The 24,811-nt window shown below is 42.6% G+C and overlaps 1 protein-coding gene across 5 annotated transcripts in view; it reads left to right on the forward strand.

The window, feature by feature from the left end:
* The window catches only part of LOC133622329 (rho GTPase-activating protein 20-like), a 37,975-nt gene extending 13,245 nt beyond the window's left edge, over positions 1–24,730 (forward strand). For 2 of the 5 annotated variants that reach the window (XM_061984944.1, XM_061984941.1), the window contains exons 8-14: positions 3,974–4,040; positions 7,984–8,166; positions 13,592–13,764; positions 14,111–14,275; positions 14,397–14,509; positions 16,726–16,918; positions 20,283–22,060. In XM_061984944.1, the coding sequence (XP_061840928.1) occupies positions 3,974–4,040; positions 7,984–8,166; positions 13,592–13,764; positions 14,111–14,275; positions 14,397–14,509; positions 16,726–16,918; positions 20,283–21,767 (2,379 nt within the window). In that variant the 3' untranslated portion in view covers positions 21,768–22,060. Of the gene's footprint in view, positions 1–3,973; positions 4,041–7,983; positions 8,167–13,591; positions 13,765–14,110; positions 14,276–14,396; positions 14,510–16,725; positions 16,919–20,282; positions 22,061–23,454 lie in introns of those variants that run through there. The other 3 variants (XM_061984945.1, XM_061984946.1, XM_061984942.1) reach the window with 3 other exon arrangements.
* Positions 24,731–24,811: the final 81 nt, after the last annotated feature.

Below are 24,811 nucleotides of genomic sequence, written 5' to 3' on the forward strand. Positions count from 1 at the left end.
CTGACTCAACCATCAACATTCAAATACAGATTGAGATATTTATAGCCATGTGTAAAGTAACAATAAAGATGACGAGTTCATTCAGAAATATTTATAGATGAACTGATTCTCATTAGGCTGCTACAAAAATAAACCCCTCCATTTACAAAGTTTTTGGTTTACAAACTTTTAGATCGCACCAAATGCGAACCACGAACGCTTAATTCATTCATTTTGTGCTTGCTCGTTTTAAAGGGATTGAGAAAGCCGACTTCGGACCACAGCAAGTTTTTAATTACTCAGTGGCCTAGTGGTTACAGTGGCCGCCCTGAGATCGGTAGGTTGTGAGTTCAAACCCCGGCCGAGTCATACCAAAGACTATAACAATGGGACCCATTACCTCCCTGCTTGGCACTCAGCATCAAGGGTTGGAATTGGGGGTTGAATCGCCAAAAATGAATACGACCTCCCGTTCAGTGGTGTCTCTTCCAAGAGCACACACACATGCACCCGTCCCCATCCCTTCTCCCCCTGTCTGCTACTTTCTCTCCTCTCGTGAGCCGTTCCTCTGCCGAAGTTAATGTAATGTCAGTGGACTTTGTTTTAAATGTTTATTTTTGTCACAATATGGTTATTAAAGTTAGGAATTTTTGGGATTTCTGAGTGTTTGTGAGGGCACCAAAGGTACTTGTATGTGTGCTGTGCGCATATTGGCAGAGGTGTGGACTCGAGTCACATGACTTGAACTCGAGTCAGACTCGAGTCATGAATTTGATGACTTTAGACTCGACTTGACAAAATGTAAAAAGACTTGCAACTCGACTTAAACTTTAACATCAATGACTTGTGACTTCACTTGGACTTGAGCCTTTTGAATTGACATGACTTGACATGACTTGCTACTTTCCCCAAAACCCAAAGATGAAAAAGTTATTCGGGAGCGCTCTGTATTTTCCATTGTGTACTTGTCTATCAGCGTTGCGTGTGTCAGCTGGTGTGGTCTCAGTACAACAGCCAATCAAATTAGATCTACTTTGTTTTCATCACACAGCATTCATCCAATCAAATTGCAGGACAACCAACGAAGAAGACATGTCCAAACCACACGCCAGTGAACAAAAAATGATACCTAAAATAATTTTGTTTGGGTATAAAAATTACGAGGTGGTCAACACAAAACGGTTTGCAGTATGCAACACATGCGGTTCGAAAATTACTGATGGAGAGGCAACAACTTCCAACTTCGTCCGGCATTTGAAGTTGCACAAAGAACGGTAAGTTTTGAATGTAAGATAACGTTTATTGGCTAAGTAACGTGACTTTTATTTGCTGTGTAGTTAAATCAGTGAGGCTGTAAACTCACTGCTAACGTTATAACGTTATTGCAAACACGGGAATCTGTTGCAGTTCACTACCTTATTCATACTTTTTGTTCAGTGATTTTTTTTAAGCAGGGTTACGTTAGTCAATATATCACACGTAACGTTAGACGGCGGTCAGCAGCACAGCGTATTTTAGCCACCTAAAAAAAGACAAAAATAGTAAAATAAAGGTCAGTTAAAATGTATACTATATTATGAATATGTGTACCGTTTTAGCTAGCTTTCTGACATACTGTTGGTTGTTTACCTCAGTGGTCCCCAACCACCGGGCCGAGGCCCGGTACTGGTCCGTGGATCGATTGGTATCGGGCCGCACAAGAAATATATATTTTTTCTTTTTCTTTTTTTAATTAAATCAACATAAAAAACACAAGATACACTTACAAGTAGTGCACCAACCCAAAACAACTCTCTCCCCCCTTTTGTTCTGGGCATTGAACATGAAGACTCTTCCTTCACTGTTCCGAGTGGCCATGAGAGTCTTGGCAGTGCCTGCCTCCAGTGCTCCAGTGGAGCGAGTTTTCAGCCATGGTGGCATCATACTACGCCCCCATCGTGCACAAATGACTGACAGACTCTTGGCTAATTTGGTCTTTTGCAAATGCAATGCAGCATAGGGCCCTGACATATAAAAAGTACAACTTTTTTGTTATGTTCACGTATATGTCATGTTTTTTCAATGTTAACACTTTTGTACAAATAAGTACATTTGCACTTTATTTTTCAATGTGTTTGTTCTGTAAAGGAATGAGTTAATGTTTAAAATGACTGGTTAATAGTGCTATTATAAAGTGCAATGTCAGCACAATTTTCTTTCCTGCAATTTAAAATGCCTTGTTTTAATAAATAAATACAGCGTTTGAAAAGCATACACAATCTGTGTTAATATATTAGTCTGTGGTTAAAAGGACTTGAAAGGACTCGAAACTCAAAATGCAGGACTTAGGACTTGACTTGAGACTTTCCAGTCTTGACTTTGGACTTGACTCGGGGCTTGCCTGTCTTGACTCGGGACTTGACTCGGACTTGAGGGCAAAGACTTGAGACTTACTTGTGACTTGCAATACAATGACTTGGTCCCACCTCTGCATATTGGCAAAGCAGAGCACACAGCCTGTTGTTGTTGTTTTAGTTGTTAATAAAGAGATCACCTACTTGTTATGTTTGTTTGATAAAAAGTACTTTGCATTGTGTTCAAAGTGTACAATCCTTCACTAAAATATGGACTTTTGTCAAGGCTGTAACCCATTATTCATATTTACATGGTTTCTTATGGAGAAATGTGCTTCATTATACAAACTTTTTTGATTTACGAAACCTGACCAAGAAGCAGTTAAGTTCGTAAATGGAGGTTTACTGTATTAAAAGTTCGTCCATTTTAAAGCAGGGCAGACAAAGAGCCAGTAAAAACAAAGAATTAACTTTTGTCAAAATAGCAGCAGTGAAAACAAAAGAGCACTTTGTGGTGATGATGAAGTGTTTAGAAAGATGCACACAGGTACAGTGTAAATCAAACTTTCTTCACCCAGTACAACTTCAGAAAAACTTGCCTCTCCCAATACCACCATAATGACCAACATTAAAATACAATAGTGTAGTAGGCTCAAGTATTCATTAAAAACAAGGCAGAGGTTTTATTTAACAAGAGTATTTAATGTTTTTGGCCACTAACATTACTCACAGTTTGATCAGTAACACTGTGTTTGTATATTGGAAAATGAAATACTGTACTTAAAAAATGAATTACATTACATTACGATATTTGATTAAGTGATTATTTGGCGTACCACTACCACAGTTTGAGAACCACTGGTATTGATATAACGTTTAGCTGGCAGACTTTGACTAAAATATTAGTGATGGGTAAATGACGCCTCGGTGAGTGTGTGGCACACTCACTAGCTGTATCGACAATGCACTGTGTTTGGTGTTTCATAATGGTCATCCTCCATCTGCTGGTATAAAAAAGTCACTAAACTTGTCCTGAAAAATACAATAAATAGATATAATTTTTAGTTTTTCATTTTTCTTGTCAATGAGCCAAACAGTAAACGGGAAAAGAAGAAAATGTACTTTATTTATTGCTATTTGTTGGTATAATATCAAAATATTATTTTTCTTAGTTCAATTTAAGTCGATGTTGGAGTGATGGAGACGAAAAACCATTTCAAACATGGCAGGCTCTCCTTCCTGACTTTATTTAGTATGTCCTGTTTTGCACTTGGCAGTCAAACACTTTGGCACTTGGCAGTCAAACAACACAGCAGCTGTATCAGTCACATGTTTTCTCTTAAAGTGACACACACATCGAGGTGTCAAGAGACACAAAATCACTCCTTGTGTTTTATAATGCTTCAAATTGTCTTAAATAAATTTTCGCACCATTCAGTCTCTCTGTCTTAAGCTAGCGAGCTAACAAGCTTACTATTTACCAAGGAGCGTCGTAGACTTTGTCCTCCAGACATCCGACATTCTCCCGCTTTAAATGCTCTCTCAACCCAAACGTACTGCCATGGGAAAAAAAGATCCTCGATTATCGACAAATGAATTTATCCCTGACAAATTTTTGTCATTGATGTGGAAAGAAATGGCTGACTTGGTGTTGTGTTCAGGGCAACGTGAAGGACTACCAGCTGTGGATCCTCTCCAAGAGGGACAACACACCTTATCCTCTCATTGGTCAGTCAGACAACACACCTTATCCTTTCCTCTCTATGTTCTTCTGCAACGCTTCATTTACTTTAATGCACATCACCCTTGAACCATTCATCATGTTCGAAACGGAGTAGGAAGAAACAAAATGTACAGTATTTAATCTTCCAGGTTGTTTGTTCACCTCATGTGTTTTAATGTTAAATATATACTGTACATTTGAAGTAAAGAACAGGTAAGGCAGGTGTGCCAGGGTGCATGATAAATAACGAACTGATAATTATGACGTCACACTGATAAATTCACTATCATTAAAAATAAAGCCTGTTAACCAAAGAAGAAAAAAGCTCCAACCCGTACTGTGTTGTTGGTGGGCCAAGGTGACCAAATCAAGCTCTCCTTTTCTCCTACTCGCGCAGTGAACTTCCCTGCACCGCATCGCAAACGAACATGGGGTCTATCGTTTTGGACTTTATTGTCTTTTTCAGAGGAAGGCATATTGCTTGCTCTTTGCAACAAACGTTCCGCAAAAAAAACAACTGGTCACACTTCAACACATCGAACCTTATCAGTCACCTGAAACAGCAACATCGCTACAAAGGTGTTGTGAAAGCCAGATGAAGGCGCCCCAAAGCCAGCCGCAAAGGAAGGTGTGCACAAACTACAGTTAAAACTAATCGGTTGTCAGTATCGTTCCTGAGAAGCAGGAAGTTATCGCTGTCGGCTTAAATTTATTTTATTGTTAATTCCTAATTTTTAGTATCAGCATTTCAACTTTTGCCTGTTACTTGACACCAGGGATGTCCAAACTTTTTGACTTGGGGGCCACATTGTCTAAAAGAATTTGGCCGGGGGCCGAAAGACGACTGCATGTAAAGTAATTATATATATATATATATGTATATATATATATATTAATGTCTTATCAATAAAAATTTTAAAAATAAATAAATATATATATATATATATATGTATATATACCGGTAAAACCCAGTAAATTAGAATATTTTGAAAAACTTGATTTATTTCAGTAATTGCATTCAAAAGGTGTAACTTGTACATTATATTTATTCATTGCACACAGACTGATGCATTCAAATGTTTATTTCATTTAATTTTGATGATTTGAAGTGGCAACAAATGAAAATCCAAAATTCCGTGTGTCACAAAATTAGAATATTACTTAAGGCTAATACAAAAAAGGGATTTTTAGAAATGTTGGCCAACTGAAAAGTATGAAAATGAAAAATATGAGCATGTACAATACTCAATACTTGGTTGGAGCTCCTTTTGCCTCAATTACTGCGTTAATGCGGCGTGGCATGGAGTCGATGAGTTTCTGGCACTGCTCAGGTGTTATGAGAGCCCAGGTTGCTCTGATAGTGGCCTTCAACTCTTCTGCGTTTTTGGGTCTGGCATTCTGCATCTTCCTTTTCACAATACCCCACAGATTTTCTATGGGGCTAAGGTCAGGGGAGTTGGCGGGCCAATTTAGAACAGAAATCCCATGGTCTGTAAACCAGGCACGGGTAGATTTTGCGCTGTGTGCAGGCGCAAAGTCCTGTTGGAACTTGAAATCTCCATCTCCATAGAGCAGGTCAGCAGCAGGAAGCATGAAGTGCTCTAAAACTTGCTGGTAGACGGCTGCGTTGACCCTGGATCTCAGGAAACAGAGTGGACCGACACCAGCAGATGACATGGCACCCCAAACCATCACCCAACCATGCAAATTTTGCATTTCCTTTGGAAATCGAGGTCCCAGAGTCTGGAGGAAGACAGGAGAGGCACAGGATCCACGTTGCCTGAAGTCTAGTGTAAAGTTTCCACCATCAGTGATGGTTTGGGGTGCCATGTCATCTGCTGGTGTCGGTCCACTCTGTTTCCTGAGATCCAGGGTCAACGCAGCTGTCTACCAGCAAGTTTTAGAGCACTTCATGCTTCCTGCTGCTGACCTGCTCTATGGAGATGGAGATTTCAAGTTCCAACAGGACTTGGCGCCTGCACACAGCGCAAAATCTACCCGTGCCTGGTTTACGGACCATGGTATTTATTTTCTAAATTGGCCCGCCAACTCCCCTGACCTTAGCCCCATAGAAAATCTGTGGGGTATTGTGAAAAGGAAGATGCAGAATGCCAGACCCAAAAACGCAGAAGAGTTGAAGGCCACTATCAGAGCAACCTGGGCTCTCATAACACCTGAGCAGTGCCAGAAACTCATCGACTCCATGCCACGCCGCATTAACGCAGTAATTGAGGAAAAAGGAGCTCCAACCAAGTATTGAGTATTGTACATGCTCATATTTTTCATTTTCATACTTTTCAGTTGGCCAACATTTCTAAAAATCCCTTTTTTGTATTAGCCTTAAGTAATATTCAAATTTTGTGACACACGGAATTTTGGATTTTCATTTGTTGCCACTTCAAATCATCAAAATTAAATGAAATAAACATTTGAATGCATCAGTCTGTGTGCAATGAATAAATATAATGTACAAGTTACACCTTTTGAATGCAATTACTGAAATAAATCAAGTTTTTCAAAATATTCTAATTTACTGGCTTTTACCTGTATGTATATATATATATATATATATATATATATATATATATATATATATATATACATGTGTGTGTGTGCGTGTGTGTGCGTGCGTGCGTGCGTGCGTATAATGGATATATAATTAATATAATTGGATATTAAGAGTATGTGAAAGTTTGACTCCTACCTTGTTTACTTCTGTGACGACTTTCCTAAAGTTTTGTAATCCATCAGAAATATCAAGCAGCTAAAATGTGCCAAACATGGATAAGTGTGGAGAGAGTGTTTTACAATTTTCCCATCATGCACTCTAATGGATTTAAATGGGTGTAATTATTATTTTATTTTTTTATAGTGTTTGGACGTTTTTCATAATATCCACAATGTACAGTGAGCAGGTTGTGTTATGTGTGACCATGTGTGTTGACTTTTATGTTAGTTTTTTTCTTCATTATTTTTTTCACCATGACTCGGGAAGGTTGTTTGGATTGTGTCATATGAGTAATATGCTGTGCTATTATTTCAAAGTACTTTTAAGGGCCATTGATCTGAATTGCTCACATTATCCGCAAGATGGCAGCAAATATGTAGCATTCAGAGATTTGGGATTAATTTGAAAGCAATTTGATGCTTTGTTGAACTCATGACGTCATGCCGGCCAAATTGAAGAAGCTGGCGGGCCGCAGTTTGACACCCCCGCTTTACACCTGTTTGCTCTTTTACTCTGCTTTTCCTGTTTTTTTTCGTAACAGAATTTTTAAAATGTGCAGCAGGCCATTAAAATATTTGCTGTGGGCCACACATTGGACATCCCGGATGTAAGGAAACCAGTCTTACAAGTGTAAGAATAAGCTAAGCAATGTATAGGGTCAAAAAGACAAATAATAAAAGACTCAATCTAATGCTTTGTAGCATTCTTAATCGACACACAAATATTAATTACGTGTTTCCAACCTGTTTATTTCATGTCATTTCCGACTGGGTTGCCAGATGGGTATTTTGACGAAAACTATTGTACGATAGCTTTTGACGATACCTCGGACCATCTGCTACACTAAAACATTAATACAGAGCGTGTATAGTAAATAATCGAATCATAGTGCACTTCTATTGACCTTGAATAATCTAACAGCAGTGTTGACACTGTCAGAACAGCGCCCTCACCTGTGTTGGAGAGGATTATCACACATCAGTACGTGATTGTCTTTTTATTATCCATGATGTATTGTATGACTCAGATTTTCATACATTATGACATTTTTTGATTGTTGTTATTATTGTACAAAAGCGATAATTATTTAATGTGTGACAGTGCTGTTGTTGGGTGTATTTTTTGTTGAAATCTCTAAGTCAGCATTGCCAGAAGTACACCATTTATCCAGGTGCTCTTCTGCAATGCGATGATGTTCCCCTTTCCTCCTTGTGCACCAGGTCACGAGTTCCCCTTCAGCATCCACATGAGTCACGCCCGACAAGCGTCGTCACAGAGCGCCATCTCGCCCGAAGACCGAGAGAGGGCGATACTGGCGGAACAGCTGCAGGTGCACAAGCGCTGCCAGTTCATCCTGAAGCCCCGCCCCCCTGAGGAACCGCTTCAACAGCAGGTGGTGGCAGGTGAGCTCATGTGCGGCGTTGTGTGTCGTTTTTTTAGGACTGTTTTCTACGCAGATATGTCCAAACGTCACCCCCAAAAATATACATATATATATTTACACATATATATAGATGTGTCTATACATGTGTGTGTATATATATATATATATATATGTGTGTGTGTGTGTGTGTGTATATATATATATATATATACACACATTTGTGTGAATATAAATGCGTATGTGTATATATGTATGTATGTATGTATGCATGCATGCATACATACATACAGGTAAAAGCCAGTAAATTAGAATATTTTGAAAAACTTGATTTATTTCAGTAATTGCATTCAAAAGGTGTAACTTGTACATTATATTTATTCATTGCACACAGACTGATGCATTCAAATGTTTATTTCATTTAATTTTGATGATTTGAAGTGGCAACAAATGAAAATCCAAAATTCCGTGTGTCACAAAATTAGAATATTGTGTAAGGGTTAAATTTTGAAGACACCTGGTGCCACAAACTAATCAGCTGATTAACTCAAAACACCTGCAAAGGGCTTTAAATGGTCTCTCAGTCCAGTTCTGAAGCCTACACAAACATGGGGAAGACTTCAGATTTGACAGCTGTCCAAAAGGCAACCATCGACACATTGCACAAGGAGGGAAAGACACAAAAGGTTATTGCTGAAGAGGCTGGCTGTTCTCAGAGCTCTGTGTCCAAACACATTAATGGAGAGGCAAAGGGAAGGAAAAACTGTGGTCAGAAAAAGTGTACAAGCGATAGGGATCACCGCGCCCTGGTCAAGATTGTGAAAAAAAAAACATTCAAAAATGTGGGGGAGATTCAGAAGGAGTGGACAGCTGCTGGAGTCAGTGCTTCAAGATCCACCACCAAGAGACGCTTGAAAGACATGGGTTTCAACTGCCGCATACCTCGTGTCAAGCCACTGTTGACCAAGAAACAGCGCGCAAAGCGTCTCACCTGGGCTAAGGAAAAAAGAGCTGGACTGCTGCTGAGTGGTCCAAAGTCATGTTTTCTGACGAAAGCAAATTTTGCATTTCCTTTGGAAATCGAGGTCCCAGAGTCTGGAGGAAGACAGGAGAGGCACAGGATCCACGTTGCCTGAAGTCTAGTGTAAAGTTTCCACCATCAGTGATGGTTTGGGGTGCCATGTCATCTGCTGGTGTCGGTCCACTCTGTTTCCTGAGATCCAGGGTCAACGCAGCCGTCTACCAGCAAGTTTTAGAGCACTTCATGCTTCCTGCTGCTGACCTGCTCTATGGAGATGGAGATTTCAAGTTCCAACAGGACTTGGCGCCTGCACACAACGCAAAATCTAACCGTGCCTGGTTTACGGACCATGGTTTTTCTGTTCTAAATTGGCCCGCCAACTCCCCTGACCTTAGCCCCATAGAAAATCTGTGGGGTATTGTGAAAAGGAAGATGCAGAATGCCAGACCCAAAAACGCAGAAGAGTTGAAGGCCACTATCAGAGCAACCTGGGCTCTCATAACACCTGAGCAGTGCCAGAAACTCATCGACTCCATGCCACGCCGCATTAACGCAGTAATTGAGGCAAAAGGAGCTCCAACCAAGTATTGAGTATTGTACATGCTCATATTTTTCATTTTCATACTTTTCAGTTGGCCAACATTTCTAAAAATCCCTTTTTCGTATTAGCCTTAAGTAATATTCTAATTTTGTGACACACGGAATTTTGGATTTTCATTTGTTGCCACTTCAAATCATCAAAATTAAATGAAATAAACATTTGAATGCATCAGTCTGTGTGCAATGAATAAATATAATGTACAAGTTACACCTTTTGAATGGAATTACTGAAATAAATCAAGTTTTTAAAAATATTCTAATTTACTGGCTTTTACCTGTATATATATTTTACATAATGGGAGAACGCATCATATAAGGATTGGATTGGACCCCAGGTGGAAAATTAGCATGTCTGTAGTGTAGAGTGTTTGTGTTCATTTTGTGTTAAAATGTTTAATAAGAAGACCTCCATGAAAAATAAAAAACAAGGACCCAGATTTCCCTCGCCCGGACGCGAGTCACCGGGGCCCCCCTCTGGAGCCAGGCCCGGAGGTGGGGCACGATGGCGAGCGCCTGGTGGCCGGGCCTGTCCCCATGGGGCCCGGCCAGGCACAGCCCGAAGAGGCAACGTGGGTCCCCCCTCCAATGGGCTCACCACCCATAGCAGGGGTCATAGAGGTCGGGTGCGATGTGAGCTGGGCGGCGGCCGAAGGCAGGGCACTTGGCGGTCCGATCCTCGGCTACAGAAGCTAGCTCTTGGGACGTGGAACGTCACCTCGCTGGGGGTGAAGGAGCCTGAGCTAGTGCGCGAGGTGGAGAAGTTCCGGCTAGATATAGTCGGACTCACTTCGACGCACAGCAAGGGCTCTGGAACCAGTTCTCTCGAGAGGGGCTGGACTCTCTTCCACTCTGGCGTTGCCGGCAGTGAGAGGCGACGGGCTGAGGTGGCAATTCTTGTTCCCCCCCGGCTCAGAGCCTGTACGTTGGAGTTCAACCCGGTGGACGAGAGGGTAGCTTCCCTCCGCCTTCGGGTGGGGGAACGGGTCCTGACTGTGGTTTGCGCTTACGCGCCAAACCGCAGCTCAGAGTACCCACCCTTTTTGGATTCACTCGAGGGAGTACTTGAGAGTGCTCCCCCGGGTGATTCCCTCGTTCTACTGGGGGACTTCAATGCTCATGTTGGCAACGACAGTGAAACCTGGAGAGGCGTGATTGGTAAGAATGGCTGCCCGGATCTGAACCCGAGCGGTGTTTTGTTATTGGACTTTTGTGCCCGTCACAGATTGTCCATAACGAACACCATGTTCAAACATAAGGGTGTCCATATGTGCACTTGGCACCAGGACACCCTAAGCCGCAGTTCCATGATCGACTTTGTAGTTGTGTCATCGGATTTGCGGCCTCATGTTTTGGACACTCGGGTGAAGAGAGGGGCGGAGCTTTCTACCGATCACCACCTGGTGGTGAGTTGGCTGCGATGGTGGGGGAGGATGCTGGACAGACCTGGCAGGCCCAAACGCATTGTGAGGGTTTGCTGGGAACGTCTGGCAGAGTCTCCTGTCAGAGAGAGTTTCAATTCCCACCTCCGGAAGAACTTTGAACATGTCACGAGGGAGGTGCTGGACATTGAGTCCGAATGGACCATGTTCCGCGCCTCTATTGTCGAAGCGGCTGATTGGAGCTGTGGCCGCAAGGTAGTTGGTGCTTGTCGTGGCGGTAATCCTAGACCCGTTGGTGGACACCGGCGGTGAGGGATGCCGTCAAGCTGAAGAAGGAGTCCTATCGGGTTCTTTTGGCTCATAGGACTCCCGAGGCAGCGGACAGGTACCGACAGGCCAAGCGGTGTGCGGCTTCAGCGGTCGCAGAGGCAAAAACTCGGACATGGGAGGAGTTCGGGGAAGCCATGGAAAACGACTTCCGGACGGCTTCGAAGCAATTCTGGACCACCATCCGCCGCCTCAGGAAGGGGAAGCAGTGCACTATCAACACCGTGTATGGCGAGGATGGTGTTCTGCTGACCTCGACTGCGGATGTTGTGGATCGGTGGAAGGAATACTTCGAAGACCTCCTCAATCCCACCAACACGTCTTCCTATGAGGAAGCAGTGCCTGGGGAGTCTGTGGTGGGCTCTTCTATTTCTGGGGCTGAGGTTGCTGAGGTAGTTAAAAAGCTCCTCGGTGGCAAGGCCCCGGGGGTAGATGAGATCCGCCCGGAGTTCCTTAAGGCTCTGGATGCTGAGGGGCTGTCTTGGTTGACAAGACTCTGCAGCATCGCGTGGACATCGGGGGCGGTACCTCTGGATTGGCAGACTGGGGTGGTGGTTCCTCTCTTTAAGAAGGGGAACCGGAGGGTGTGCTCTAACTATCGTGGGATCACACTCCTCAGCCTTCCCAGTAAGGTCTATTCAGGTGTACTGGAGAGGAGGCTACGCCGGATAGTCGAACCTCGGATTCAGGAGGAACAGTGTGGTTTTCGTCCTGGTCGTGGAACTGTGGACCAGCTCTATACTCTCGGCAGGGTCCTTGAGGGTGCATGGGAGTTTGACCAACCAGTCTACATGTGTTTTGTGGACTTGGAGAAGGCATTCGACCGTGTCCCTCGGGAAGTCCTGTGGGGAGTGCTCAGAGAGTATGGGGTATCGGACTGTCTGATTGTGGCAGTCCGCTCCCTGTATGCTCAGTGCCAGAGCTTGGTCCGCATTGCCGGCAGTAAGTCGGACACGTTTCCAGTGAGGGTTGGACTCCGCCAAGGCTGCCCTTTGTCACCGATTCTGTTCATAACTTTTATGGACAGAATTTCTAGGCGCAGTCAAGGCGTTGCCCTTTGTCACCGATTCTGTTCATAACTTTTATGGACAGAATTTCTAGGCGCAGTCAAGGCGTTGAGGGGATCTGGTTTGGTGGCTGCAGGATTAGGTCTCTGCTTTTTGCAGATGATGTGGTCCTGATGGCTTCATCTGGCCAGGATCTTCAGCTCTCACTGGATAGGTTCGCAGCCGAGTGTGAAGCGACTGGGATGAGAATCAGCACCTCCAAGTCCGAGTCCATGGTTCTCGCCCGGAAAAGGGTGGAGTGCCATCTCCGGGTTGGGGAGGAGATCTTGCCCCAAGTGGAGGAGTTCAAGTACCTCGGAGTCTTGTTCACGAGTGAGGGAAGAGTGGATCGTGAGATCGACAGGCGGATCGGTGCGGCGTCTTCAGTAATGCGGACGCTGTATCGATCCGTTGTGGTGAAGAAGGAGCTGAGCCGGAAGGCAAAGCTCTCAATTTACCGGTCGATCTACGTACCCATCCTCACCTATGGTCATGAGCTTTGGGTTATGACCGAAAGGACAAGATCACGGGTACAAGCGGCCGAAATGAGTTTCCTCCGCCGGGTGGCGGGGCTCTCCCTTAGAGATAGGGTGAGAAGCTCTGCCATCCGGGGGGAGCTCAAAGTAAAGCCGCTGCTCCTCCACATCGAGAGGAGCCAGATGAGGTGGTTCGGGCATCTGGTCAGGATGCCACCCGAACGCCTCCCTAGGGAGGTGTTTAGGGCACGTCCGACCGGTAGGAGGCCGCGGGGAAGACCCAGGACACGTTGGGAAGACTATGTCTCCCGGCTGGCCTGGGAACGCCTCGGGGTCCCACAGGAAGAGCTGGACGAAGTGGCTGGGGAGAGGGAAGTCTGGGCTTCCCTGCTTAGGCTGCTGCCCCCGCGACCCGACCTCGGATAAGCGGAAGAAGATGGATGGGGATGGATGGATGGATGTTTAATAAAAAAATGATTCAGTCCAATGTTGGGTGTACATTTTAATAAGGATGAAAAAAAACGTATATTTTTGATTAATGGCAAATAATGAGTTAACTATTGTCAAAGAGTGTTTAATCGTGATTAAATATTTGAAGCAGATTTCCCCCAGAAGCCACTGAAAAGGAGGCGATCCTTAATCACTTGGGCCTTCTTGCGAGGTTCCTCCCCTCAGCTGGAGACGTCCACGGGGACCACGGCACAGGGCTGCTTGTTCGGTCGGCCCCTCAGCGCCGTGTGCGTAGAGGACACTTTGCCAAAGCCCGTCATGGTGGGTGTTGTGACAAAATTATTATTTTAGTCCAACAACAATGTTACTCTAAGTGCTTTATGTTGTATTGTTTCCATTGGCCTGCTCTGTGTCTAAAAGACATTTTTATATCACCCTGCTCGTTCCAGCAGAGATAGCTCTGCTGGGTTCTTCTTCCAAAAACATGAGTCAAGGACTGTCGTGATGCTGAAGATCACTCATTTATATTGTATTTGTCTTTTGGTCAAAGGTTACTCTCTGGATTACTTTTTGTAATTGATGCTGTATTACTGCCTTTCCTATTGCTTATTAAAAATATTCCTGTTCACAACCAGATCAAGTCCGTGTTTTGCTCATCCCTCGCCAGGACATGCTGATCTTCCTGTATCACGAGGGCCCGTGGACGCGGGGCATCTTCCGGCGGCCCGCAGGCGCTCGCACCGTCCGGGAACTGAGGAACTCATTGGATGCTGGACAGTTTCTTCTTCCCCTGACACGGTACCACATCTTCATCATCGCCGGAGTCTTCAAAGTAAGCGCGGCACCATCTTGTTGACCCACATCTCTCAGATTTAATCTGCATCAGGACAGGCCTCTGTAATCTGCATTCTAATCCGCGCTGTGATGCTTTCGCTTTGTAACGCCTTTGCTAGGACTTCCTGCGCAACATCCCTGGCAGCCTGCTGTGCTGTGATCTGCATGGAGAGTGGATGGATGTGTTGGAGGAAGAAGAGGCGGAGCAAGAGCGAGTGCAGGAGATACAAAGGTGTGACAATAGGACAATGTCTTCTAATGCAGGGTGGACAAACTTTCCACTGAAAACTGAACACATGTGGGGGCCATTTTGATATTTGACATTTTCAAAACATATACATTTTTTTTAAATCTTTAGGGTTCCGCTTAAGTTTGGAATTGTTAGGACCTGGAATTGTTAAAAACAAGTCCTATATTTTATTTTATTTTTTCAATGCTTAAATCTCTAGATGAATTTGGGGTCCTTCTGCATATTTTTTATGTTTTATGCACTTTTTGTAAAAAAACAGAAAATATGCAATATTTTCCCCAAAAAATGTTTCCAAAGGGGAATATTTGATATGAATTGACCTATTTAAGGCTCTAATTACTTCACAACAACTGATTTTTATTTTTTATTTTTTAACACTGACGATTTTAAAAAAAACAGAAAGAAAATCCCACAAAAATGATTGGGGATCCAAAAGCCCCCCACCCCCACTCATAAAAGTGTTAAAAATTAAGTCCATCCATCTTTTACCGCTTGTCCCTTTCAGAGGTCGCAGGGGATGCTGGAGCCTATCTCAGCTGCATTCGGGGTACACCCTGGACAAGTCGCCACCTCATACTTTTTTTTTTTTTTTTTTTTTTTTTTTTTTACTTTCAACACTTTAGTCTGTAGATCAACTTCAGATTTACCAGTTGATTTTGTCATTATTATTTGTTTTATGCCTTTTTGCCGTATATTATTTTTCCCCCAAAATAGAAAGCAGAATATTGGATGTGAAAAAATTGTAGCCTTGAATAGGTCCATAATTCATAACATTATTTTTGATTCATTGTTATTGTTTGAGCAATGACAGTTCTTAAAAAAATCACACTAAAACTATTGGGGATCCAAAAGGGTCCCACTCATAAAAGTGTTAAAAATAAGTCATAAAATTTTATTTTTTAACTTTCAACGCTTAAGTCCGTAGATCAACTTCAGTTTTTTGTTTTTGTTTTTTTTAAAATGCCTTTTTGCCATATAGAACTTTTTTTAAATGGCAAGAACACAAAATATGCAATTCCCCCCCCCCCAAAAATAGAAAGCATAATATTGGATGTGAAATAATTGGAGCCTTGAATAGGTCCATAATTCATAACATTATTTTTGATTCATTGTTATTGTTTGAGCAATGACCGTTCTTAAAAAAAATCACACTAAAACTATTGGGGATCCAAAAGGGTCCCACTCATAAGTGTTAAAAATAAGTCATACAATTTTATTTTTTAACTTTCAACGCTTAAGTCCGTAGATCAACTTCAGTATTTTTTTTAAATCATTTTTTAACAATACGAAGGTCCTGAGTAGTCTTGGGTTCAATCCCGGGCTTGGGATCTTTCTGTGTGGAGTTTGCATGTTCTCCCCGTGACTGCGTGGGTTCCCTCCGGGTACTCCGGCTTCCTCCCACCTCCAAAGACATGCACCTGGGGATAAGTTGATTGGCAACACTAAATTGGCCCTAGTGTGTGGATGTGAGTGTGAATGTTGTCTGTCTATCTGTGTTGGCCCTGCGATGAGGTGGCGACTTGTCCAGTGTGTACCCCGCCTTCCGCCCGATTGTAGCTGAGATAGGCTCCAGCGCCCCCCGCGACCCCAAAGGGAATAAGCGGTAGAAAATGGATGGATGGATGGATTTTTTAATGCCTTTTTGCCATATAGAACTTTTTTTAAATGGCAAGAACACAAAAAAAAAAAGTCATACAATTGTATTTTTTTTTAAACTTCCAACGCTTAAGTCTGTAGAACAACTTCAGATTTACCAGTTGATTTTAAGTAATTTTTAAAATATTGTTTTATGCATTTTTTGCCACTGAGAACTTTTTTACATGTCAAGAACACAAAATATGCAATATTTCCCCCCCAAAATAGAAAGCAAATAATGGATGTGAAATAAGCCTTGAGTGAGTAAATAAATCAAAACATTGATTTTGATTAATTATTATTTTTTGAGCAATGACAGCGGTATTAAAGTCAACATTGCAACTTTTTCTCGTTAAATTTCACCTGTTTGCTCTTTTATTCTACTTGTTTATGTTTTGTTTCTTTTTAATTATAATTTTAGAATGTGCTGTGCGCGGGCTGTTACAAAATGAGCTGCGGGCTACAAATGGCCCCCAGGCCACACTTTGGACACCCCTGCTGTAATGTCTCCCTCAGCTCTCAATGCTTCCAACAAATGCAAATAAATATTTTTTGTTGTGCAGAATGATGGGTAGGCTGCCCAAAGGCAACACTCTGCTGCTGCGCCACCTGCTGGCCGTGCTGCAGCATATCCACGGTAACGCCCAAGAGAACCAGATGACCAGTTTTAACTTGGCGGTGTGCATCGCTCCCAGCATGCTTTGGCCCCCTGGAGCACTGTGCAGCCCGGAGGCGGAGAACGAAGGAACCAGGAAGGTAAATTATTGTTGGAGCCAAACAAAGGTCTGATCTCTATACCTGCAGGAAGGTTCTATAGCATAGAGCTACTCACATTTGTAATGCTTATTTTCACGGCTTATTTCAAACCAAATAATTAACTTGTTTGAAAAAAATGTTGATATGTCGCGTTTCCAAGTTTTTTTTTAGTTTGTTTTTTTTAGCATTTAGCAATTCCAAGCATAAACATGGCTGAATGAACTAAACATATTAATATTACAGTAGTATTCGTCACTAGATGGGACCAAACGAATCAGCTCGCGCTTCAGTATCGTAGCCACTGATTGGCTCAGCCTCAGACAGCATTACTCTATTGGATTACAAAAATGTAAAGGCTATATTACTATACGGCTCTCATAATAAAAGGCCGTAAACAGCTATTATAATATTTGATTCATAATACAATTTTTTATTTTTAATCATTCTTACTTGGGGGAAATATATTTACCACATAATTAATTAACAGTGATAAACAGTGGTTTACTGTAATTGGTTAGGGGCCTGACTGTGGTCCATTAATTTCTACCAAGTAGGGATTATTAATATAAATTGAATATTTTCATAGAGCATACAGTACAGGCCAAAAGTTTGGACACACCTTCTCATTCAATGCATTTTCTTTATTTTCATGACTATTTACATTGTAGATTGTCACTGAAAGCATCAAAACTATGAATGAACACATGTGGAGTTATGTACTTAACAAAAAAAAAGGTAAAATAACTGAAAACATGTTTTCTATTCTAGTTTCTTCAAAATAGCCACCCTTTGCTCTGATTACTTTTTCACACACTCTTGGCATTCTCTTAATTTAACCTCACAGGTGTGCTTGAAACTCATCGAGAGAATGCCAAGAGTGAGCAAACACATTGAATGAGAAGTTGTGTCCAAACTTTTTGCCTGTACTGTATATACGCCAGTGTTTCCCCCAGAAAATCTGTTAGTTAAGGTGGTGTCTCTCCAAGGGGAAGGTTGGGTGTAAAGAGCAGTATAATTTGTCACGTGACGAAGCCTACAACTTTTGGTTGTTTTCCACTCTGTATGCTGAATGGCAATATACGATATATATATCGATATTTTTTCTGTATAGTAAAAACAAAACAGTCCTTGTTATCTGAGATAATAAGTATGTCATTGTTTTGACTTAGTAAATATTGACTTACTAAGACAAAATAATGACTAAGTCAAATTAATGACTTACTGTAAATAAGTGTTTGAAAAAAAGAGTTAAAAGTGGGGCCACATGCTGACATATGTTCAACTCATCATGCTTAATTTATTACAGCATTTGGGAAGCCTGTGGTAGATTTTTATTATGTAAATGTTATATTTTTATCATGTGATAGCAGGGACCCTGCCATTCAAAACTAGACTGCTACATTACTAATGATTAATGTAACTATAGCTGAAAAAATAATACAATAGCAATAGGACAGACTATTTATCCCTGAACACCATGGAGTTCATGTAGGCTTAATGATGCAGTTACATTATTATATCAACTATCCGATACAGAAACTCTTCGTTTAACATAATGTCCTTTTTTGCTGCTTCAACACAGCTCAATCAACACAGAAAAAGGTAAAGTGAAATAACTTAGCTGTTAACTGTAGTAATGCTTGTCTTTCTCTCAGACAGACAGGGCTTTGCTGTCCGTAACACACACACACTCACGCACGCACGCACACACAGCGCAAAATGAGCTAACGTTACGCTCAAAGCTAATTAGCCTTCACTTCAATGACTGCGAGCGAGCTGAGCTGCCGCTTATATTTCTAGAACGTCAACGGACTCATAGTGATGTTACTAGTAGTTCACTTGGAATTGTTTATTATAATTTGGGGAGAGTCCGCTGCCTTAAGCTCACCTGCTAAACAACTTTCTGCTCACTCCACCGTCTGTTCTCTCTGCCTGCCTGAGCACTGACTACATGCGCTCTGAATAGCACTGCTGATTGGCTGTTACCGCTCTGCATGTAACCAATCAGATGGTTCTGTGGGTGGGACAATGCTGGGTGCTGCAGAGACGTACTGACAGAGGCAGAACTAAGCTTGTTAAGACTTTAGTTTAGGTGGTGGTTCTTTGTTGTTAAGGCGGCCGCCTTAGCAACAAAGCGCTGCGGGAAACCCTGTACGCCCTTTTAAATATGGTTTTCAACAATCCCTGGAGACATGAAATAACACCCACATTGTCACCTTTACACTCTTTTAATCCAATACAGTAGACCTAATCAGAGAAAATAAGACTACTGACTTTAGGAGCCATGGTTTCATCTAGTGGCCAATACTACAGTAGTATTGATATTTGTGCCTCATTTAGACATTTTTTTGCTTGGCAATGCTACATTTAGGGCATAAATATGTTAATGTGTAGATGCGGCGAGGGACAATTCAGGGCTGGGCAATTTGGCTGAAAACTGTAACACTATAATTGTTTTATATTGGTCGATGTCAATATCAATAATTACTGATATTTATTATGACCTATTGAAAATAACGACCAGGAGAAAAATATATTGAAAGTAAACATTTTTATTTAAAATGTAACCTTCCTCTGATTATAATCCCTCAGCTATCAAGGCAGAAAGGAAATGTCAACACAAGCATGGAAAACAATATCAACAAAATAGTAAAATCACAATAGCTGTCCAGGTGACTTTTCCTCTTTTATCCGCAATCTCTTCATTTTTACTTTCTCTTCTCACTCCATGCAAAGAATCAACCGCCAGACAAAAAGATGGCGCAACCAACCATACTGTTACCTGATTGGCTGTGTCACTCCCACTGATCAGTGATCACTTCCTGCGTTGCTCGGCGAGTGCCTTTGTTAATGCAACCAACCTTGCTTTGCAACGTCCGCTTTTTCCAACAAAGAAGGGAAAAAAATATCGAACAACTAATCGAATACATTTTGTTATCAATATCAATTACGTGTCTGTTACGATATATACAGTATTGATATCTTTCATCGCCCAGCCCTGGGATTATAGTGCACTGTACTGGTCCACATATAAGACAGAAAAGACTAGTCTTATATTTGGGGTGTTCAGCGGGCTATACATCAGGTGGTACCAAATGCATTTCCCTAAGAGAGTCTGAGCTTTTCTTCCTGGCACTCACACTCAGTCGCAACAATATGAACCAAAGAGTCAGCCAATACTTGACCATATTAATATTATTCTGTATGATGTTTTACTGCAATAGAACATTTTTTAGTATCTTAGATTTTTAGTAAAAAAACAAAAACATATATTTCCTCTAACGGTGTGTAGAAAAACAAGAGTTCGGTGGTAGAAGTAATACCAGAGCAGGCATTGATGCTGGATGTGTTTGTGGCTGCACAGGTGTGTGACTTGGTGAAGTTCATGATAGACCAGTGCCAGCAGATCATAGGAGAGGAACCATCCTCACTCTTTGGAGCTTTTCCACAAACACTCACTGCTGAGGAGGAGACAGGACTTGGTACTAAACTCACACTCGCTGTATCATCTGTGTTGTGTATCAGCCTGGTATCACAATCACTGTATCATATGTGTTATGCATCAGCCTGGTATCACACACTGTATCATCTGTGTTGTGTATCAGCCTGGTATCACTCTCACTGTATCATGTGTGTTATGCATCAGCCTGGTATCACACTCACTTTATCATCTGTGTTATGTATCAGCCTGGTATCACACTCGCTTTATCATCTGTGTTGCGTGTCAGCCTGGTATCACACTCACTGTATCATCTGTGTTGTGTATCAGCCTGGTATCACACTCGCTGTATCATCTGTGTTGTGTATCAGCCTGGTATCACACTCACTGTATCATCTGTGTCAGCCTGGTATAACACTCATTGTATCTTCTGGGTTGTCTATCAGCCCGATATCACACTCACTGTATCATCTGTGTTGTGTATCAGCCTGGTATCACACTCACTGTATCATGTGTTACGTATCAGCCTGGTATCACACTCACTGTATCATGTGTTATGTATCAGCGTGGTATCACACTCACTGTATCATCTGCTTTGTGTATCAGCCTGGTATCACACTCACTTTATCATCTGTGTTATGTATCAGCCTGGTATCACACTCGCTTTATCATCTGTGTTGCGTGTCAGCCTGGTATCACACTCACTGTATCATCTGTGTTGTGTATCAGCCTGGTATCACACTCGCTGTATCATCTGTGTTGTGTATCAGCCTGGTATCACACTCACTGTATCATCTGTGTCAGCCTGGTATAACACTCATTGTATCTTCTGGGTTGTCTATCAGCCCGATATCACACTCACTGTATCATCTGTGTTGTGTATCAGCCTGGTATCACACTCACTGTATCATGTGTTACGTATCAGCCTGGTATCACACTCACTGTATCATCTGTGTTATGTATCAGCGTGGTATCACACTCACTGTATCATCTGCTTTGTGTATCAGCCTGCTATCACACTCACTGTATCATGATTTGTCATGTATCAGTCTGGTATCACACTGTATCATGATCTGTCATGTATTAGCCTGGTATCACACGCACTGTATCTGTGTTGCGTATCTGCCTGGTATCACACTCACTGTATCGTCTGTGTTATGTATCAGCCTGGTATCACATTGCGGTATCATCTGTGTTATGTATCATCTGTTGTATCATCTGTTGTGTATCAGCCTGGTATTACACTCATTGAATCATCTGTTTTATGTATCAGCCTGGTATCACTCATTGTATCATCTGTGTTGTGTATCAGCCTGGTATCACACTCACTGTACCATCTGTGTTGTGTATCACACTCGCTGTATCATCCATGTTGTATATCAGCCTGGTATCACACTCACTGTATCATGATCTGTAATGAATCAGCCTGGTATCACATTCACTGTATCATCTGTCATGTATCAGCCTGCTGTCACACTCACTGTAACATGATCTGTCATGTATCAGCCTGGAATCACACTCGCTGTATCATTTGTCATGTATGAGCCTGGTATACTCATTGTATTATCTGTGTTATGTGTTAGCCTGGTATCATATTCACTGTATCTGTTATAAGCCTGCTGTCACTCTCACTGTGTAATGATCGGTCATGTATCAGCCCATACTTGCCAACCTTGAGACCTCCGAATTCGGGAGATGGGGGGAGGGGGGGACCTGAGTGAGGACAGCATGCGGCTATTAAGGGGTGAAGGTTTCAGATGAGAGAGGACGCTAAAGACAGTGCCTTAAAGGCACGCCCCCAATATTGTTGTCTGGGTGGAAATCGGGAGAATGGTTGTTCCGGGAGATTTTCGGGAGGGGCACTGAAATTCGGGAGTCTCCCGGGAAAATCGGGAGGGTTGGCAAGTATGTATCAGCCTGGTACTTGCAGCAGATACACAAATTCAGGACTCACTTTTACTCTTTCTGCTCATCTGCACTCTCCCACATTTAGGGATCGGGGTCAAATTGTGGCAAATTGACATGTTCCAAACAGTTGATTATGATATTATCGATAATTGTTTTTGCACAACTGAGAGAGACCGTCTTTGACACAAAACATGCTTTGGAGAAAGTGTTTGTTTCAGGGTAAGCACCAAGTGTGTCCTGATACAACATTGTCACTTCCGGTAGCGATATTGGAGTGTGGCGTATTGGTCCGATACGAGATCAGATAGGAAAGAGGAGGGGCTGGGTAGAAAAGCAAGAAGCCAAAATAAACAAAGGGAGGAGCAATTAGTGTGTTATTTGATTGCAGGAAGCAATAAATTAAAACAAATATAATCTGATAAACTTGAGTGAGAAAGCGTGCAATAAATAAGCCTGCATGGATTTCTGCTGTTTTTACACACAATACAATACTATTTAATCAGTGCAATTATTACACATGTGCATTATTAGAAAATAACTTAATATGGCTTTCTAAAATAAATGCACTCAGTTTATGAGTTTGGCCTATTGTGCTGTCTTTAAAATGGAGTGGTAATTGTGGTGACACCTATTGGCCACAGTAATTCATGAGGTCAAGCTCTTGATGCAGTAAGTTGAATGATGCAGACACGTTTGTTACTGGATACTTTCTAATACAACACCATATTCTTCCATACATGCTCAAATCCCGTGTAAGTTATAATTATTTTATATTAGTGTATGTTGACAAATGTGTTGTTTTAGACTGCAATATTGTTCAATTAAGGACACTTATTACGTATGTCTGGCTTGTGCGCCCAGCTGTTGTGTAGCTGCTAGTAGCCTACCACGTTAACCAGAAGAAATTGTGTGCTTATTGGAGGACATTCAGATGTTAACTCTCTGTCCAGCTTTGCACAAGTTAACACGCTGCTTATATCGGACATTTGATACATAATAATTTGATACTTATGCTGATATCAATATTGGATCGGGACGCCCCTACTATGCACACACATACATCTAACTTTTTGTACATTTTTTTAAAATGTGATTTGAATAATCAACATCATGTGAGGGATAATGAGGAGGAGAAACCCCATACATGTAAATTGTATCTAAATGTGTCTAATTGTTGTCACCTTTCCAGACAAGTGGACGTATCCTCTGACCGACTCGTCCTACGACAGTCTGGAGAACGAGTTGGACACCAGCAGCGGCGGCTCACCCAGTTTTTGCGGCCGACGCCTGAGATCCAAACCGGGGAGTTTGGACTCAGTCCTCACATGCAGCGACTATGACCAGGACACGGACGCCGACACGCAGAAAAGCACCTGGCAGCTGCTGAGGAGAAGCCGGGGGCGGAGGCTGCACCGTCCTGGCCGGGACACGCCGACCGCCGACCCCGCCTCCACCCCGGACTCCCTCTCCCCGCACAGCGTGCACAGGCAGCGGCGACGCTCGGAACCGGCGCTGGCGTACGCAGCCAAGATCCGGTTGGGCTTTTCAGGGAGCGCGGACGACCTCGCGGGCGAGGACAAATGGGAGCGCCCCTCAAAGCCAGAGGCAGGGCTTCTGCAGCGGTGCCGGAGGTCAATGGAAGCAAGCTCCTCCAGCCTGTCTTCCAACCCCAACTCTCCTGCGCCAGCACAGAGCTTCCTGGTAGGCAGACGACACGCGACCAAGATGTGTCCTCCCTGCGTCCCCGCGGCGACATGCGGCAGAGACGGTCAGTGGGGGACCTTGAAAGGTCTTCATCCCAACTCTTGGCTGAGGAAAGACCACCGATTGTCTTTAAATCATCAGGAAAGTTTGGAGAAGAACTCTCACACCACTGATGAATATTAGTATCATTCACTATTACTTTCTAATTAGTACATTTAATATGCACTTATTTGTCATCAATGCTTTTGAGGCCTGATATTGAACATCAAAGCAACACGAATGCCCCCTACTGGACATTTTGATGTACTGCACTTTAGCAAGCACATTGTTTACTATTCCAACTTGTTTTAGAGGCCACATTCAAGAGTTATTTCTCCCCTCAGTTATTTTTATTTTGTATAGTTCTAAGAACCAGCGTCCTCTGCAGTGGACAGGGGCGGCATGGCGTAGTGGGTAGAGCGGCCGTGTTCCCTGCCTCTTGACATCTAAATTGCTGCCGTTGTGTCCTTGGGCAGGACACTTTACCTTTGCCCCCAGTGCCGCTCACACTGGTGAATGAATGATGAATGATGATAGGTGGTGGTCGGAGGGGCCGTAGGCGCGAACTGGCAGCCACGCTTCTGTCAGTCTACCCCAGGGCAGCTGTGGCTATGAAAGTATCTTACCACCACCAGGTGTGAATGAATGATGGCTTCTCACTTCTCTGTGAAGCGCTTTGAGTGTCTAGAAAAGTGTTATATAAATCTAATCCATTATTATTATTTGATTCGTCTTTATTTTGTCATGAAATTCAGGGAAAGAAATAGCCAATCAATACAACAGCTTGTCAAAGATCATCTATA

The sequence above is a fragment of the Nerophis lumbriciformis genome, linkage group LG23 (genome assembly GCF_033978685.3).
Source record: "Nerophis lumbriciformis linkage group LG23, RoL_Nlum_v2.1, whole genome shotgun sequence".
In the NCBI taxonomy this organism is placed as follows: Eukaryota; Metazoa; Chordata; class Actinopteri; order Syngnathiformes; family Syngnathidae; genus Nerophis; species Nerophis lumbriciformis.